The sequence below is a fragment of the Empidonax traillii genome, unplaced genomic scaffold (genome assembly GCF_003031625.1).
Source record: "Empidonax traillii isolate 1590-97213 ecotype Southwest subspecies unplaced genomic scaffold, ASM303162v1 scaffold33:size3420811, whole genome shotgun sequence".
Lineage (NCBI taxonomy): Eukaryota > Metazoa > Chordata > Aves > Passeriformes > Tyrannidae > Empidonax > Empidonax traillii.
This window is the reverse complement of record NW_020955226.1, coordinates 920,513-938,851: the sequence shown is the minus strand read 5'-3', so window position 1 is coordinate 938,851 and position 18,339 is coordinate 920,513. Positions and strand designations below refer to the sequence as shown.

At 37.3% G+C, this 18,339-nt stretch overlaps 1 protein-coding gene across 3 annotated transcripts in view; it reads left to right on the top strand.

Annotated features, from left to right (window-relative positions):
• The window catches only part of GRB14 (growth factor receptor bound protein 14), a 61,312-nt gene that overhangs the window by 22,683 nt on the left and 20,290 nt on the right, over nt 1–18,339 (top strand). For all 3 annotated transcript variants that reach the window (XM_027911488.1, XM_027911486.1, XM_027911487.1), the window contains 2 exons: nt 11,952–12,108; nt 16,693–16,814. In XM_027911488.1, coding sequence (XP_027767289.1) covers nt 11,952–12,108; nt 16,693–16,814 — 279 coding nt within the window. The remainder of the gene's footprint in view (nt 1–11,951; nt 12,109–16,692; nt 16,815–18,339) is intronic.

Sequence of the window (18,339 nt, the reverse complement as noted above, 5' to 3'; positions counted from 1 at the left end):
ATGTGTGAGGTACTGACTGCGACCCGTGTTCCCCGTCCCCTGTGCTGCTGGTGGGGAGGAGGTAGAGAAAATTGGGAGTGAAGTTGCAGTTTGGAACCAGGGAGGTGTGGGGCAAGGTGTTTTAGGATTTGGTTTTATTTGTCATTACCTTTCTCTGATCTGATTGGTAGTAAAATTAATTTTCCCAAGTTGAGTCTGTTTTGCCTGTGATGGTAATTAGTGATCTCTCCCTTCTTTTATCTTGACTCCTAGGCTTTTCTTTCCTCTGTCCAGCTGAGGAGGGAAGTGATAGAGTGGGCACCTGGTGTCTAGATAAGGTCAGCTCACAACAGATCAAAACTCCTGAACCAACATAATTATATTGTAACACTGGAAATTTTTGCCTGGTTCCAGTTCATCTAAGTCTCATACACTGACAGTGACTTCTTGAAGTTTCTGTTTTGAAGTTGTCCTTATTCAGTTGCTTTCAACCCTTTATTTATGTTTGCATTATTTCAAGGCAACCAGTTTTTCATAGTTTAAAATAGTTATATAAGAACAGATTTATTCTGCTGCAGTACAGTTTATAATGGGTGCCTTGGGAACAGTACAAAGCAAGGAGAGTCAAACTTTTAAGTTACACTTTCCAAGAATACACATCAAGCTTCTTGACCCAGAGTTGATAGGCTCTCAGCATATTTCTCATATTTCATCATAGTTCTGATATTTCATCTCCTTTTTCTGGCATCTCCCAACGGCTGTCTTGGACTGCTGACCAATATCTTTACCAATACTCATGCCTGGGCATAAAAAATATTATCTAGGAGAGGCATCTTTCATTCCTTTCTTTCCCATGCTTTGTACATCCCTGTGGTTATAACTTCTTGAAATTTGTGTTTTTGCTGATACCTTTTCTGTTGACACCACTAAAATTCTTATGAAGGACTGAGACCTGGGAGGAAGTGTTCAGTTGACACCCATAATGCTTTTCCTTTATTCTCTCCTACTAGAATTCTCTTTTTTTTTCCACTCTTCTTTAATGTACTCTGATTTCTTTGTAGTCTTTTTCATCATCTTGTTGCATGTTGTATCATTTCTACTGACAACCTTTGGCCTAACATAACATGGTACTTTTTTCTTAGACCACTTAGACTGCTTTTCTGAACCAGTTAACTCCATTCTCCAAGAGGTTAGCAATTCAATGGTATCTAGATTGAATAGCCCTCTGCTTGTCTTGTATTAGCTTGACAGCCAGACTTCAGTAGCTCATCATATTATCCACCAGCTGCATATGCACGCCCTCAGCGTTGTGATTTTTCCTTTGGTTCTTTTGGTTATAACTTGTTGGATTGGTGTCTGTCACCATCTTTTTGGGTATCCTGTTTGACAAGACTTTTAGGATGATCATAAATAAAATGCATAAATACATTTATGGTAATATGAACATGACTTGTGTGTGGGAAAGAAGCAGCAGCCAGACAACCCAGATGACCTCTGAATGTGGAGTATCAAAGTGTGTGTAGAGATGGGAAATGTGCCACTGCCTTCTCAGTTTTCCTGTATGACTGAAGACTATGCAGTCTACATTCCTTACTTTCCTTTTAGAACAAATGAGTAGATGTTAACATTGTCAAAATAGACTGACTTTCTGAAATTAGTAGTGTCCCCTTTTCACTGATCAACTACTTACCATTATCTTCCTACTTCACTTTGTTCACTTGTTTTAGTCTCATGCATCAGGTGATTATTACAATTTTGCCAGTAACTACAGGACCTGATTCCATGCCCAGGCTTCCCTTGTCTTTTTTTCTGTCCCTTCAGGAGTCTGGATTTGTTGGCAAAAATTGCTGACAAAACTGTAATAACACAGTAGGGTATAGTTGAAGGCTTTACATGGTTTGAGTAGACTTACTAGCTTTATTTCAGGATCTACTCTTTATTTGGATTTTATACTTTAGCCAGAGGGAACTATGTTCACATGCTATGTGAATAAAATAAAACTTCAGAAGTGTTGAGGAATAAAGTGTTCTGTCAGAATAGTTGTCCTACAACAGTTAAACCTTGCTATTATATTCCACTGGTGACTAGAAACAGATACCCAGAGATGACAGTACTGGACTAGAAGGGTGTTATAGTCTGACCCATCACAGTAAGTTCTTTTTGTCTTATACCAAATGGCGAAGTATTTCAGCATTCTAAACTAGCCGTTTATTATAGTGGGTTAACCTACATGACCTTTGTCATATTTGCTGTGGACATTCCTTCTACCACTCCAGAAATTCAGAAATTTCCAAACTATATCTTCTTTAGCCAATAGTATAAACTTTTCTTTGTCTTAGAGTCTACATTCTTTTTTTTTGATAGAGCTGATGACAAAGGAAGGGGTTCTTCTCTTTGAAATTGTGTTGCAGTTCAAGGCTAAACTTCTGTATAAAGTTGCCCAAGTGAAAGAGTTTTAAGAAAAAAATCTGGTTTTTCTCCCCCCCCCCCGCCTTAAAAAAATCTATTTCAGGACTGCTGCAAAGCAAATGAGAAAATAATTGGTCTCTTAGCAGTGTTATTCAGAGACTTGGTCTTTCTCACTTTCACAAGAGATCTGCTCTACTGAGAAACCAGCAACATAGTGTGAAAAACCTGGTAGAAACAATAGGTGTACTTCTTTTTATAGCTGGTATCTCTTCAGAAACATAGACTGCAGCCAGAACGTGGCAGTAACAGATTTGCTTTCTCTTGTGCTGGAACACAGCATTCTATTTATCTCTGACAAGCGAAGGATATGTTGGACAAACTGCACTATTAAATACAGAAAGCCTCATTTAAATAATGTTAGTGCCTTGACATAAATAGGGACAAACTATTCAAACATGAGACTGATAACATTTTGCCCTTAACTTTGTTGTACACAGAAAACAAAAAACAGAAGTGTATTTTAGTGGCTTTATATTTACATTTCTTTCTCCCTCTGTCTTCATACACGACTTCTTTGGAAAATAGAGTAGTATGTGGATAATTTCTACCATATTTCTAGATTGGAGGTTGAAACCACTGGTACACTGGCATCTTTTTTCATTTTCCATTCGTTTTCTATTTCACTAACTTTTCTTAAAAATAATGAAATACTGAAATTCCTTCTGAAGTCAGACACTTTGACTCCTCTACTATGATTTTTCCATCCCCTCCCTCTTTTTAAGTCTGGCTAGTCTGACTGAATCTTTTCCCATCAGTATATGGTAAGTACATTCTAAATATTGTTCTTGTGTATAGTAGAAGGAAAAACTGTGTATTACTATTAATTATATAAAAGCTATTTAAAGTTAAGACTTAGCTGGCAGTGTGGAAGCGAAGGACTGAAGATACTAAATATCACAAGTTTACTAATAGGGCTAATAAGCTGATCACCTCCATTAAATTAGGTTTTCATGAAGAAAAGTTCATGTGAAAGTAAACCTGAACAGTCAAATTTGATCTGAATATAGATTCCTTTGAATCAAACAATAAAGCTTTTGAAGTTTTTTCATAAAAGGCTTGGTTTGGGGGCAAAATATGAAACTCTTATCCACTACTAAGATGATTTTTGTACCTTGCTAATTATTTTAGCAATTTTCTGTGTGTTTCGTGAGAAATAAGGTAGCTCCGAGTGAAGATAATGGGTCATAGAGCAGGTATATTTAGTCTAGCCAACTGAGCTCTATTGGGTGGACTATATGAGCTGAACTGTATGAAAGAGTGTGGTGATTCTGACACTAAGAAGTGCTGATGCATGGCCAAAAGGGAGAACAGCTTTGTGTACAAGTATAGTTATTTGGAAGTTGGATTATGTCATGGTCTCAACTGAGTTTTGAAATTACTTTCCCTTAGTTAAAGAATTTTACCCAAGTTTCACTGGGATGTTGTCATTTATTTATTTATTCTTAGTGGCTAGGAAGGTGTAAAACTCTCTTGACTTCCTAATAGTCTGTGTAGTGGGTTTAGATTAACTGGAAAGCCGTGTGTACTGTGCACTGGAGTTGAGCACTGACCTACATTGGATTAGTTCTCTGTAAGTGATACAAAGAAGACAGGAATAGGGAACCTTTTACCTTTCCTAGGGCCAAGAGGCTTTGGAAATAGCTTTGTGTCAGATGTTAATGTGCACAGTTAGCATTACTCAATAATGTAAAGAAAAATAACTAAGACTTATTTTTGTCATGGCTTGTAAGACATGGGTCCTCCACTCTGATTTAAGGGTTAGTATGAGTAAGAGTTTGAAATTACTTGGCAATAGACAGCTGTTCTAAAAATGAACTGTTCATTCCAAGTTCATCTTTAGTTTGCAGTCTCTTGCTCCGTAACTGTTTAATCTTCATAATAGCTCTATGTTCGAAGGACTTGAAAAAAGTTATTGATACCAATCAGTGTGAACTGCATTACCCCTCTGCCATTTTTCATAATTATGATAATTACTCTAAAGCATTTTAGGAATTACTATGAACAAGATGGGGAAAAGTTTTCAGAAATTTAAGAGTGGATTTTCTTCTAGGAAGAGACAGATTCAGACAATGTTAACGGATTCTTACCTATCTGCCAGATGATAGGCACTGGTGACTCACAAATTCACAAAGCTATACTCCAGAATTATTATGCTGCAATAGCCTTTGGGCTTTTCCTCTTTCTCAGGACTGAACAGACATTTATACTCTGTGGACATCAGATGAAGTAATAGGTGGAGCCTAAGCCTCCGTTTCTATTGGTGTCAGGATACGCTGAGGTTTGCCATTTAAGTTTCTTTAAATGTTAGACTGTATAACCTCCTGTTAACTATTTGCCTTTTCATTACCAGAGTCCCCTCTATTTAAACTGACAATTTTATTTCACCTTTAAAGACTAGATCTGGGAACCTGTTCTTCCATATCTGTTGTGAATAATTAATGCAAATAAATGATTTAGCTGCTCTGCAGTGTGTTTATCTTGTATAAGTGCTCCTTTGACAGCTTAATCATTTGGCAAGTCTGCTAATTTTCTTTCATTTCTGCTGTTCCATGGAATTGTATTATTTGAAATTTTTGCTGATAATGTTTAAACTTCCTCACAACTTTCTAGTTATTTATGCACATCATAACAGTTGTACTTGAAATACCTCTTTAGCTGCTTTTGTTTGCAATCTCTGTGGTGTGAAAAGAATTTTTGGTAAGGGAGAATAATTTGAGACTCTCTAGTTAAATAAATTGTCCCATCCACCCCCACCTTTCCTATAAATAATCTACATTCTTTTTAAGGAGTTTATTGTGAGTTTTACTTCTATAAATCTCTTTGTATTTCTCACTCCTTACTTGGTCCTTGGTGGTAATGGCTGTTGATAAGTCTTTCACTTTTAATCTATTTATTACTTCTATTCTTACTTACAGTATGTTGAACTTCAAAATATAGCTGTTGTTATTTAATTCTTCAGTGATAGTAAATTTTTGAGCCAAGTGTATTATAGTTATTGTATAATTTACAATAATCTCACTTTTTTCTCTAAAAGTAGATGTACTGTGATTTAATATTCCAAAGTGTGGTAGTTGCTTTCTCTAGACTTTGCCTTTTGTTCAGCTTTATACAGGGAAATTAAATCTTCTATAACTATTTTATTACTGTCTATAGCTATATTTTGTTTCTGTTGACCAGTATCCTAAAACTGAATGTATCAAATTCAGGATTAAATAATGTTATTTTGACTTTCCTGCTGTCTTTCAAACCTTGTTTCTCTTCAGTTTTACTGACTTTACTGTCAAAGACGTTGTCTTTGACATGATTGCATGTCAGCATTGTCCTCATTCTGCCATTTGCTCCAGTATCATAATGTGATTGTCATAACCTTCGTTTGAAAGAACTTTGTTGTGTATTTTTACACATAGCTTGTTATAATTTGGAAATCTGCATAATTCAACCTCCCTTTTTATGATACAACGTATTTACACATCTAAAACAGTACTCATATGAGGGAGTCTAAGTGCTTTACAAATCTTAATGAGTTCAATCAGTTACCTTGCTGTACAGAAACAGATTTCACTTCCCCTGCTCCATTTTGCAAAGAGGAAACTGAGGAACTAATACTGACTTGCCCAAAGTCAGGTGGGAAGTACATATTTTAAAACTAAGAATTGGACTTTTTTGCCTATAGGTAATATATTTTTTGTTAATTCTTCACCAAATTGCTATTCAGTTGCTATTTTTGGTGTAATTTTTTCATTCACGGGATGGTCATGGGTAGTTGGATTAGGTAGGGCATGGGGTTTGTACCAAGAGTCTGACTCTATGGGCTACATAATAAGCACAGTTGCCATAGTGCCTTAGTAAAATATCAGAAGACTATTACAGAAAATAAGTAGAAGGTTTTTTTAATTGGTAATATGTGCATACTGTTTCCATGCAATTAACCAAGTTTTTCAATACCTTCTAAATGAATATTTAGGTCTAAAAAGATTCATTGTCTTTTGAGGCAACAAAGTCATTCATTGCTAGAGAAACTGACTTGGTGTGTGGTCTTATATTGAAATAAAGGCTGGAAATTAACTTTTTTTTTGCTCTTTGAAATGTCATTTTAAAAACGGTTAGATTATGGAAAAAGTATGAGACTTTTCTAGGTTGTGATAGGAAATGTGGGCAATTTTCCTAGATTTTCCTCTTCCTTTTGTGGCACTTTGGTTTTGTTGCAAGCCAGACTTAATTGATTAATAGTGTTTTTATATCTTTTAGTGCTTGCAGTCTCAATCTATCAATAATAGATATGTGTATACAAACTTCACTTTTGGTCACTTGGAAGATCAGCTCCTCCTTTGGAAAACTACTTCCTTCTTTGCTGTCATTTTATTCAGTGACTTGGCTTACCTTCACTTTCTTTAAATTAGTCTTCTGAGTCTTCAGTAGATGTCTTCACAAGCCATATAGGTGCTTAACTTTTCCTTAATAGTCTTGATGGTCCTATTGAAGAAGACAACAGTTTTGTTTCATTTCAGATCACTTCTAAGGTGTCCAATCTGCCTGATTGGGCTGTTTTAATAAATTTTCTGATTTGTACCTTGAGAAGAAAGCAAGGCATTCTAGAAAAATACCTTGATAGGGTGTCTGTGCATGATGGAGATGTTAAGCTCATGTCACCTGAGGTACTGACTATCTTTCTATATAGGAGCAGTGTTCCTTCTGCCTCTTGAAGCTAATACTGTGTTCCAAAAAAGAAGTCAGGACTGCTGCAGTTAAACATTGTGTGCACCTTGTTTTATTGACAGATGTAATTTTCTAAAAACTGTGTGAATCCTTTTGGCCTGGAAATCTTCCCTTTGGAAGAAATATTGGAAGCTGGCATTTTAATTGTAGACCAGGATATTTAAAGGGAAAGTCTTCACAACTGATAAAGACAGTAAGCTTTACTAACATGCTATTTGTTTTCAACCAGTTGTGAGTTAACCTCTTAAATATTTTTATGAATGCAGAATTTTGCCAATTCTCACTAAAATCAAGACAGATTATTGCTAGAAGTCATGAAACAGGTCAAAATGCTAGAAATTTCTGAGTGCCTCTGCTGTAGTTAAAATACACTCCAAATTCCCCTACCCTCTGCCAATATCAATAAGCAAAAAAATTTGTTTAGCAGGGAGCAGGGTTGGGAGTTGAACAAATGCTTCAGGCAAATAGCCTGATAGTTAACACTAAAGACAGGGGTTAGCATAGTATCAGGCAGCATTTCAGGGAAAGTATGGCACCCTGGAGTGTGAGACTTTTTAAGGCCTGGTTTTGCACACAATAACTCTGCATTTAACATAAATGTGACTGAAATTATAATATAACTACAGAAACGTGCAGTGTTTTATTCATAGGGGGAAATAATTCTAGAAAACACAAGCTGAAGTTAGGTACTTTTATCTTTATAAATAAATGTGACTTGTTGGGTGTTTTTTTAAAGGTGGTGATTACCCACTGTGTTAATGGCTTTTCAGGAGCATTAAGAATCATATAATTGTCAGATCATATTGGTGTAGGCACCTAAATATGGAATCCATGTGCTGAGTGGTTCTTTTTCTGTTGGTTCTACCTGGCTTTTTTCACACGTTAGGACTTTGGTTTGAAATTTGAAATTCCTCACTGCAGGGCATATGTTTGTGCTGTTTCTGCAGATTGGAACTTCCGAAACAGATGGCATGAAGATTCTGAAGAATCAGACTTGGACATCCTCTCTTAAAAGTCTACGAACACATTATTTAATTATTGTAGTGGAGATGACAGTTGAGTGTGGAAGAAGACTTGGGGGAGTAGAGTCCAACCTTGCTTCTCTCGCTCCTCCCTCCTCCCATGCTGATTACCTTATGTGCTTTTATTTATTCTTTTAAACACTTTCTGGCTTTTTTTCTCCTTCTGATTATTTTTTAGTATGAAAGCTACTACCTTTTCCTGTATTAAATACTAGGTTTTATTTGTCACCATCTATTTTACATTCTGAGTTAATTTGATTAGTGAAATATAAACAGTAATATATTTTACTTTGAGGCAACATTTCTTATAAGAATAATTTTTTTGAGGGATAAAGATGTGTTCCACATACTTCTGGGATCTTGGCTGATTTTTAGTATATTGAAAAATGGAAAGGGGACATGTAGGAATGCTGTGCTTCCTTGGCTGCTCCCATAGGCAATGAAAATGTTAAATGCTTGTCATGCTGAGTTGGTGCTTTCCTCTGATAGGAAGATCTTGGACTTGCTTATTTCTTACTTCCAGTGACTTAAATAGAAGCTATTGAGGTGTTTCTTTTTCTGGCCTTGGGAAGAACTGAAATATCCTTGAATTTAAACAAGAGAGGAAAGAAGATTTGAGTGCTAGTGAGGTAATTTTTTCTGTCTACTAATAGGTATAGTCAAAGAAAGTGAAACAGCTTGGTTTAGAACAAAGTTTGAGAGTGTATGGTAATGAAAACTATGAGAGCTTGTTCTCAATTAGTACCTCTTTTCTTGTCTGCTACTTCTCAGACAAATTTTTCAGGGAGGAAAATGGAACAGGGTGGAGATGACTGGCCAGCCTAATGCATCCTGATAACTGCTAATAAAAATAAAGTGGTCACTCAAGATTCCTCATCTCTATGGGAGGTCAGCACAGCTGCATCTTTAGCATAGGTTTTCCACCCTTTAATTCTTAAAGCATCCTCTCTTTCTAGGAATAGAAGTATTGCAACATAATTCCAAGGAAAAATGGGATTTTGAATTTATCCTTTTTCATCTGATCCACTCCCTTTGGAATAACTACATTCCCAGCAAATCCTACAAGAGACTTTGCTTTAAAACACAACAGAAAGTGCAGACTGAGCAACTTCCAATTGAAAAAAACCTCAAAAATCACTCTAACTAATGAGTTTTGCACCATCATGTTTAATTCATTAGGCAAAAACTGTGACAGAAGTTGATGATGGTCTATTAGGTCTGTTGTCTCCTGCTGCATTTGAATCCCTTGCAAGGAAGAGAAAAATCGCACAGCATTTGTGTTTTATAAGGTAGCAGATGTCATAGCTGTGAGCTGGGGTGATCTGTTGTCCTAGACTTGCACAGGATTTATTTCCCTGTACTGGAAAGCTGAGTGAGAATACTCACAGAGAATATAAACTGATTTTTTTTCTCATTGTTTTTTTGTTGTGTTGTTTTGTTTTGCTTTAGCCGTGCTCCTGTAGTCCAAGGCCACCTCCAAGGCTTCCCGCTCCCTGAGCTGAATGGCCACAGGCAGCTCATTATCATGACTTGTGTTGCTATCTTCAGCATTTTAAAAAGTCTTTTTCTATTTCTTCTGCAATAAGAGTGTAGTCATCTGCACTGTGACTCTTAACCCTTTTAAAAGGAATTTCTGTTAAAATCATCTGTCAAGAGCCTCAGCATGGGCTGTACGTGCTCCTGCTGTAAAACAAGCACATCACCAAACTTGATGAGTGCCTGGAGAAAACTTTAGTTTCTGGTACATGCCATAGGGTCCCTAGCCAGGGTGCTCAAGTGGATTCCCACCCTGGCTGTATTGGGAGAATATTGAGAAACAGAATAGAATATTTCAGTTGGAAGGGACTTAAAATGGTCATCAACACTTGGAAAGGTGCTTTAATTCTCTCCTTTACTTTCCCCTTCTATACTGTCTCTCCTTTCTGGCACTTCAGCTTGTAAAATCCTTTAGGTTCAGACTGAAACAGACTTGCTGGAGAGACTAATGAAACTGTCCCTGACTTTGGTGCTGCCCAGAGAAGGACATATTTTAAGGTGATGGGATTCTGTTTTGTCAGCTCACCTCTACAGCCCTCCATCCCATTTACAGTGCACCCTACCAGACACCTCTTTTAATTTAATCTTTGAATCCTTGAAAATACTGCAGAGATTTAAATATTTCATGCCAGTTTATTCCGGATGGCTGAACGTAATTTCAGTGTGACTGGAGTAGGACTTCTAAGTTGTGTGTGTGGAATCAGACTCTGCTGCAAACAGGCTGCATTGCTGCTGGTCTCTCTTGCCTAGCAGTGGGAATGCTGCCAAAGGATAGACATATTATAAAATCAACTGTAGGCATCAATCATGGGTGTTTTGGCAGTACTGAAATCAATAGCGATGTGGTCTTTTTACCTTTTGTACTAAATGTAAATACTGGGCTGCAGCTTAGGCCCATGGAAACCTTGGATCTACTTTTTTTAAGTAGATCTGGAAAATAGATTCTGCCTGTTTCCCCTGTCAGACTCAGGTTTGAGGCTGTTGATTCATGAATAGAAAGAGATTTTTCAGTGTTTTAGGAGCTTGAGTTTAATGTTTCCCATATCCTGAAGATTGGTGTTGTGGCAAGGGTGGCTTAATATCATGTGGAACTCTTGAGCTGCCATCATTTAATAGCTGCAATATTAAAACAAATCTTTACGAACTTAATACTTATTTATTTTGGAAAAAAATTGCCATATATTTAGTTCCACTGAGAAAAACAGGCGTTTTGGAGAGGAGTTAGGCCATCAATATGTTTTAAAATCTCTGTGTGGGTTTCAAATGGAGTTGTTTTTCCTTGATCTGGAGTTTGGAAAACATGAGTGAGCTGACCTGATTTTTTTTAAAATTATTTTTGAATTTTTGCCATTAGTAAGAGAGAAGCAGGTGGCAGGAGATAAGTGGCAGTTCCTGCCTCATCTTCCTACCAACTTCAGCACAAACCAGAGAAGCAGCTGCCATAACAAGTTAGGGCAACAATGCATTGCTGGTTGTTGATTAGATGCTTGAAATGAGCATGTGTTCAGTAAGACAGCAATTAAAGACTGACTGATGACAACATGCTTGTTTGTCTTTAAAGTAAGAACTTATATCTTGCTGTTTAATGAAGAGTTTACAATGGTATTTAGGTGTTGTGCATAAAGTGCAGGTGAAGTTGTCCTGCTTTCTCATGGATATGGATAAATTCAATAAACTGAGAGGAGTATTTCTGAGACAAATTAAAAGCATCTTGAACACCTGTTATACTGAGGTTGCCTGTGCTTGTCAAAATTTGAAGCCACTCGGTAGCATCTCCTGTTTTTATTACCTGTAGCGTTATGAGCATCTCGAATCTGATTGCTGTTCTCTGAACTAACTTCTTTATCAAATATTTCTACAGCTCTGCGGTCATAGAGTTCTTGAGTTGTTTATGCTCTGTGGTTTCTTTTTCAGCTTACTTAAGAATGTATAGTTTCACCATGTTTATTTACCCCTTCATTAACATTTTTTTCTAAAGTGAGTTCATCAGTCTGTCCGGTGTGCTGTGGCAAGGGATGTCCAGTAGCCAAATTTAGAAGTGGAATGTGCTTTGCTGGGCTATTTTGTTCTCAATTGTGCCATTGCACTGGAGAGGAATGGCTGTCTTTCATATTGCATTCTATGTGTATGGGTTCTTGTCTCAGTCATGAAGCTGAGAGAGGAACATATTTGGAATAACTGAAGCAAAGATTAAATTTACGGGTATTTTAGAGTTTTTGTTTATTGCAGGTAATCAAAGTGTATAGTGAAGATGATACTAGCAGAGCTTTGGAAGTACCAAGTGATATAACAGCCAGGGATGTTTGTCAGCTCTTGATATTGAAGAACCACTATATTGATGACCACAGCTGGACTCTCTTTGAACAACTTACCCACATAGGTTTAGGTAAGACTACTACTATATAATGGTATGGTGGTAAATACAGTGTTTGGTTTTTAATTTTTGCATACAAGTACGATTTCAAGAGAAAGGCTTGGAAGGAAAATGATGGGAAGTCTTGTGTGAATTTGTTCTTCTGGGGGATTGTTTCTTCTGATTCTCTTTTTTTTTTGAAAGCACAGCTATAAAGTGGATTTTTTTATGGTACATTTGCCTCACATTGCTTGATCTGCATTTGTAAGAGTGATTTGGAAGACACTGATAGTTAAGATTCTCACTGCAAATTCTTCCTTGCTCTTCCTTGCTTTTCTTTGGCAGTCCTTCCTCTCTTACTGGTATTTTGTGCTTATCTCTAGAAAGACTGGGGTTATTTTCATTGCTGATAAAATGCTGTTTGTTCCCAGGGCACCTGAGTGAATCTCTGACATCAGGGACAGAAAGCAGTTACACAGTGCTATTCTACCTGGACAATAGTACTCAGTCTTCAGAAACAACATCAGAGTGGGCTGTCAGTATTTTCCTGCAATACAATCAGTTTGGCTGGATTTATGGTGAACTCTGGGACAGGGCTACTTAAAAAGCAGACCTAAACCATTCTTCTAAACTTCCAGATATGGACCAATGAACTGTGTTGAAGTGACTCTATGTGTTGTATTTTAAGTTGCTGGAAACAAAATGTTCTGAACTGCTTTCACATCATCAGTGTTCCTCTAGCATATTCTTTTTCTCTTTTACAGTACTCCTCTACTCTTTTTCTATTGTACAGTTTAAAAGGTGTAATCTGTGGTTTCAGAACATAACTATAACTCCTGGTCTCTTTCTTTTTTGAAGTGTATAGGTGTACTTTTGCAGTATAAAAACAAAAAGGCAAATTAACTATAGTGAGGAATGGGATGTTTTTAGAGATGTAAAACATGCAGCGCTCAGGAAAGACTTCACTCAGCAAGAGATGAGTTTAGAAGTGCACTGCTGGGATATAGTATTGAACTGAAACTCCAGACAATCTTAATTCCTTTTACAGCACTGTGTTTCTGTACTGTATTGTGTATAGTTTTGATAGGAAAGTATATGAAAAAAAATCTACTAGAGACAAATGCCATAAAAAAATCTGGGTTTAATTTCACATCACCCAGAATTTGCATGTTATTCTTGAACTTTGGCACTGGACTGGAGTTACAAAATGTAGTACTTCTGCAAATTCAAGGGCATTTCCAGATGCTAGTGCAAAGTGTGGCTTGAGAAAGAGGATGTTCTGGAGGCCTTCCTGCATTCTAAAATATGTAGGAAACTCTTTGGAGTTCTTAATTCTCAGAAGAGACTGCACTGGTACCTGGTAACTCCAGTACTGTTGATTTAACAAAAAGAGTACACATCACAAACAAAAAACCAAATACCCACACACTTCCCCCCAGCCATGGATATTTAAATATGTCTAAAAGCTGTTTTTAAAGTCCTTTTCTCTGTATGTATGTAGGGAATGCGGCCTTGTGCATTCATAGAAAATAAACTGGACACTGCATCTGTGACTCAGTTGTGTTCAACAGCTGTTTTTTAAGGATGAACTACAAGAGCTAAAACTGGTTTCTGCCCTTTAATGGTCCTTTATGCTATGAAGGCAGCCACAAACGTTTTTCAAATTTCTTCTCTTGCTTTGTAACATTTCAAAGGTATTTGTAACCTTTTGCACTGAATGTATCAGCTGTAAGATGCTTCCAACTCAGAGTAAGGTCAGAGTTAAATCTGGGTCGGGGCTGTAAACGACTGCTATAGAAGAGGAGGTAGCAAAATGGCTTTAGAAAACACTTTTACATAAATAGCAAAAGTGTTTTCTGTGTTTTATAGGGTAGCTGGTGTTTAAGTAGTGCAGTAACTATTGAAGAAGACACCAGAGACAAACCATGCGAGAACAATAGTGGCACTGTTTCTCCAGGTTTATTTATTTTCACAGTACGCTTTTTGCCAAACAATCTGTTTTCTTCAATCTGAAGGTTTTCTTGGAGGATTTCAATATCAAATAATTAGTGAAGTTGCTTTTCCTAAAATTCTGATATTCTCAAAATTGCTGGAGACCTACATTAACCATCCAGTCTTCTGACTGCTCCAGCTGCTTCCAACATAGTTCTAGAAAAAGGTTCATTTTAAAAGTAAAATTGTTTCCTAGATGATGAGGTTGGCAATTCAACACCGCTAGTTAAGGAAAGGAACAACTTGCGATATCCTCTATTTATTTTTTTTTTATAGTACCGAATGATAATTATTTTTACGATACTGTTAGGTCTGATTTTGTTTGAAAGGTTTAACATATTGATCTTGACTTGCATTAAGTGTGTTCTTAAGAACTGGATGAGTAGCTTGAACAAACATTTTTCAAATGATGAGTTAGTTTTGTATTGTTTGCTATTTATTATTGCATGTTTTACTCATGTAAATTTGGACAGTCATTTTCATCTCACAAGTTAAGTGAATTGGTAATGAAAGGAACGAGCGGAATGAAAGCTGTGAGCGTGTGTCTGTGTAAATTCCAGTATGATGTGGATTAATAATTCATCCATCAATTAGTGAACATTTTCTTTACCATCTAACAGCTGTCTGAATACTCCTGAATTAGATATAATTGCATGAATCTTAGTGAGCTGAGCACAGCGTTCTACTTTTAATCAAGACAGACATTAATTACATCACTGTATTATGCCTTCATTTCTGCATGGAAGTATCTGCTGTGAAGGTTTAAAAAGGGAAAAAAAAAACCAGCAAAACTGCCACCTAAACCAAAACAGAGACCCCGTAGTCTCTACATTTTAGTTTTCACAAACATATATGCCCTTTGGTGTGGAGCTCTATTGTTGAACATTAAGCGTGGTTGTGTCCTCGCTGTATTGCTTGGCAGGTGCTGACCAGGTAGAATTGGCTCAGGGCGAGTGGGCAGGTGAGGTGGTCCTGCTTCCTGGGGCACTGGCTGGTGACCCCCGTCTGCCTGCCATGGAGCACCCACACTGCACCCAGCCCATGCCTTGTCACCCGGGATGCTCAGATTTCCTCCCCACCTCCGAAGTTTTGCAATAGCCTGGGCGCTATTTCAAATATCGGAAGTTCAACGATTATTGCAGCCTTATAAATGACAATATATTTCAGAACTGTGTGTTTCTGGTATGTGTCCCCTTTGTCTTAACATATTGAATTCAAATAATTTTTTTAATGTTTTTCACCTTGTCTAAGATTATTGAGGACAGCTGAAACATGCCTAGATTTGGATGATGCCAGGTACCTCGGTGCTAGGAGTCCTATACTTTTAGTGCAATTCCCCTGTGCAAGGCAGGCTCTGAAAACAGAACAGTTTGCCCTAACTGTTCTCCTTTTCAAGGGAAGTACTGTCTTCATCCTGAATTTTTTCCTTTTATACTGAGAAATTTTTGTGTTGACTGTAAACACTTTTCTATTTGCTTCTGCAGCTGAACACGTGTTCTAGGGCTCGTCTTTGAGTAGGAGCAGATCATTGAGTAGGCAGATCATTGATGTCTTTCAGTCTCTCATTTTGATTTCACTCTCTACATTCTCTTAGGTAGCCTGTGGGAAAGCTCGTAAAGCACTACCTATGCAATAATACTGAGGAATGGCTTTATGGTTTTTATTTAGTTTAAAACTTTTTTCCTTGATGGGTGGCCAGAGAGGAGGCTACCTAAAAGGTGTCATGCACTTCAATATTAAATCTTCTTTTATGTGCATGAGTTACTTTCCATAGTTAAGGAGACTGTTTTGGGTTGTAAGAGGTACTTCTCATGTTAGAGATAGTAATAATAAAGACCATAGAAAGGAAGGTAGAAAATCTCCAGTCTAGAAGAGAAAAATGATCTACCTAAACTGAAGTACAGCTTTTTCATGTCAACATTTAGGGATTTGATTACAGGGCTGTGTTTTGGAGAGCACTAACTCAGTGTTTCAGTTCATTCAGGAAAGTAAGTTGACTCACTTGTAAAATATTCTCTGATGTGACACCTTAAAAATGAAGAAATACCAGCATCCTTACCCATCCATTGGGGTGATGCACAATGTCTTATTTTTCTACCAAGAAGTAAGTCTTGAGGAAATGGTGTTTTCTTAAATGTCACAATGCCATTTAAGAGTTTTAAATGTCATCCCAGAGGAGCACTTTCTCTCTATAAAGCTGGAAGAAAAAAAAAAAAAAACAAACTAGTTTTAAGTAAGACCATCAGTTCTTTAGGGTCTCTTTGTCCTTGCACCTGAAGAGTGTGTTTTGGAGTAGAGAAGCCTGTACAAGATTTTAAAATGCTTACATTTCTTTCTTTCTTTTGGGGGTATTTTTTTTTACTGAATTGCTTTATGGTTTTATTTGCTTCATTTAATCTGGTTAAAAAATGTGATTTTCATATAGCATCCTTAATCTCTGTCTTTATGGACTCACGTATTAGTTAAATTCAGTGAAGAAGGAGTTAAATTCAATGGAAGTTTAACTTTGCTCCACTTCATCTGTGGATCATGAGAGTTCTTTGTCTTCTACTACTCATGAGCTTGATATTAGCTTTTGGTTTTTTTGTTTGGTTGTTTGGTTTTTAAAATTTGTGTTTTTTACAGGAAGAGCTATAGAAGACCATGAATTAGTGATGGAAGTTCAATCAAACTGGGTAATGGAAGAGGAAACCAAACTGTATTTTAGAAAAAATTATGCCAAGTATGAGTTTTTTAAAAATCCCCTGGTAAGTCCTAACATTATATCTGTGAAGCAATGTAAAGACAAAATAGCCTTTTCTGTTACACAGAGAAAGGCAGAGTGTAAAGTTGTTAGTGTTATGTGAGTCAAAACGAATTATTGAGAGGGAATATATGAAATATGGGAATATATTGTAGTGCATATAACTGTTGGCCAGTCCCTTTGTTGCAATTGTAAAGCATCCATGTTCATTATTTTATTGTTTGGGGTGAGCAATGGGTTTAACTTTGTTGCACACGGACCTGCAACAAAATAAATTTTTTGCAATTGAGTGAACTTTTCGTCAAGTGACAACAAAACAGCAATGTGAGGAGAGGTACCTGTAGCAAAGATGATTTTATTGTTCAAGTGCAGATTGAATATTATGGCCCAGTGCTGCCCACTGGCAGCTTTTCCCAGCTGCAGCTAAATGGCAACTGACACAAAAGGCCATGAGCAGCCATAACCTATTAGGGGTAAGTGAAAGTGAAGCCAAAGTAAGTGTACATAAGGAATGGAAAGAGAAGAGATGAGTTGTAGCTCAGGGTTGTTGCCGAAGGTTAATACTGCTGATTCAGACTTTGGCTGATGGGAAAGGCCATGGAAGCAGTCCTGGCTCAGCAGGAGAAACCATCTGGTTGCTCGAGTGCATGGTGTATTTGGACCACTCCTAATGCTGTCTCTTATAAAGCCAGCTCGTTTCAGATGTCAAAGGGAGAAACAACAGAAATGTGTGAGGGCTGAAAAGGTAACAAGTGGAAGGGAACTCAAATAATCTACCTATGAAAAGGATAAGAAGGTAAATATAAGGATGCCAAAAAATATAAGAGATCTGAGAGGATTTTTGTTTGATTCACCTATGTGTCTCTGGACAAATCATGTACTCCCCACATATGGAGATATCAGTACACCAGTCTATAGTTAGTAAAGAAGCTTTCACAGAATCACAAAGTAGGTGAAGTTGGAAGGGACCAGGGTCATTTGGTCCAGCCTCTCTGCTCAAGCAGGGTATCCTAGAGCACATAGCACAGGATTGTGTCTAGACAGTTCTTGCATATCTCCAGTGAGGGAGACTCTGCAACCTCTCCAGGCCATCTGTTCCAGTGCACAGTCACCCTCACAATAAAGATATTCCTCCTTATATTCAGCCAGGACTTCCTATGCATTGGTTTCTGCCTGTTACCTCCAAAGACTGAGTTCATATGTTGGTTAACCAGTGAGTGGAACCAGCTGTGGAGTGTGGCAGGCATGCAGCTATAACTAGGGTCAGCAGCTGTAGCTCATCACAGTTCTTGCTATTCCTGCTGAGAGATTCTTCTGAGCACTGTGGTCTCAGGTGTAGCAAGAATTCTTTATCAGAATAAATTTATATGAATTAAGCCTACCAGTAGTTCAGTGTGGCATTGGGTGGCCAAGGGAATATTAGCTTCAAACTTCTCCAGGCCTTGAAAAAGCATTATTTGTGATGGTCAAACCCTTATCTGGTTCATATCTGCATGATTGTATTGTACTCCTCAGCTGCAGGTCTTGAG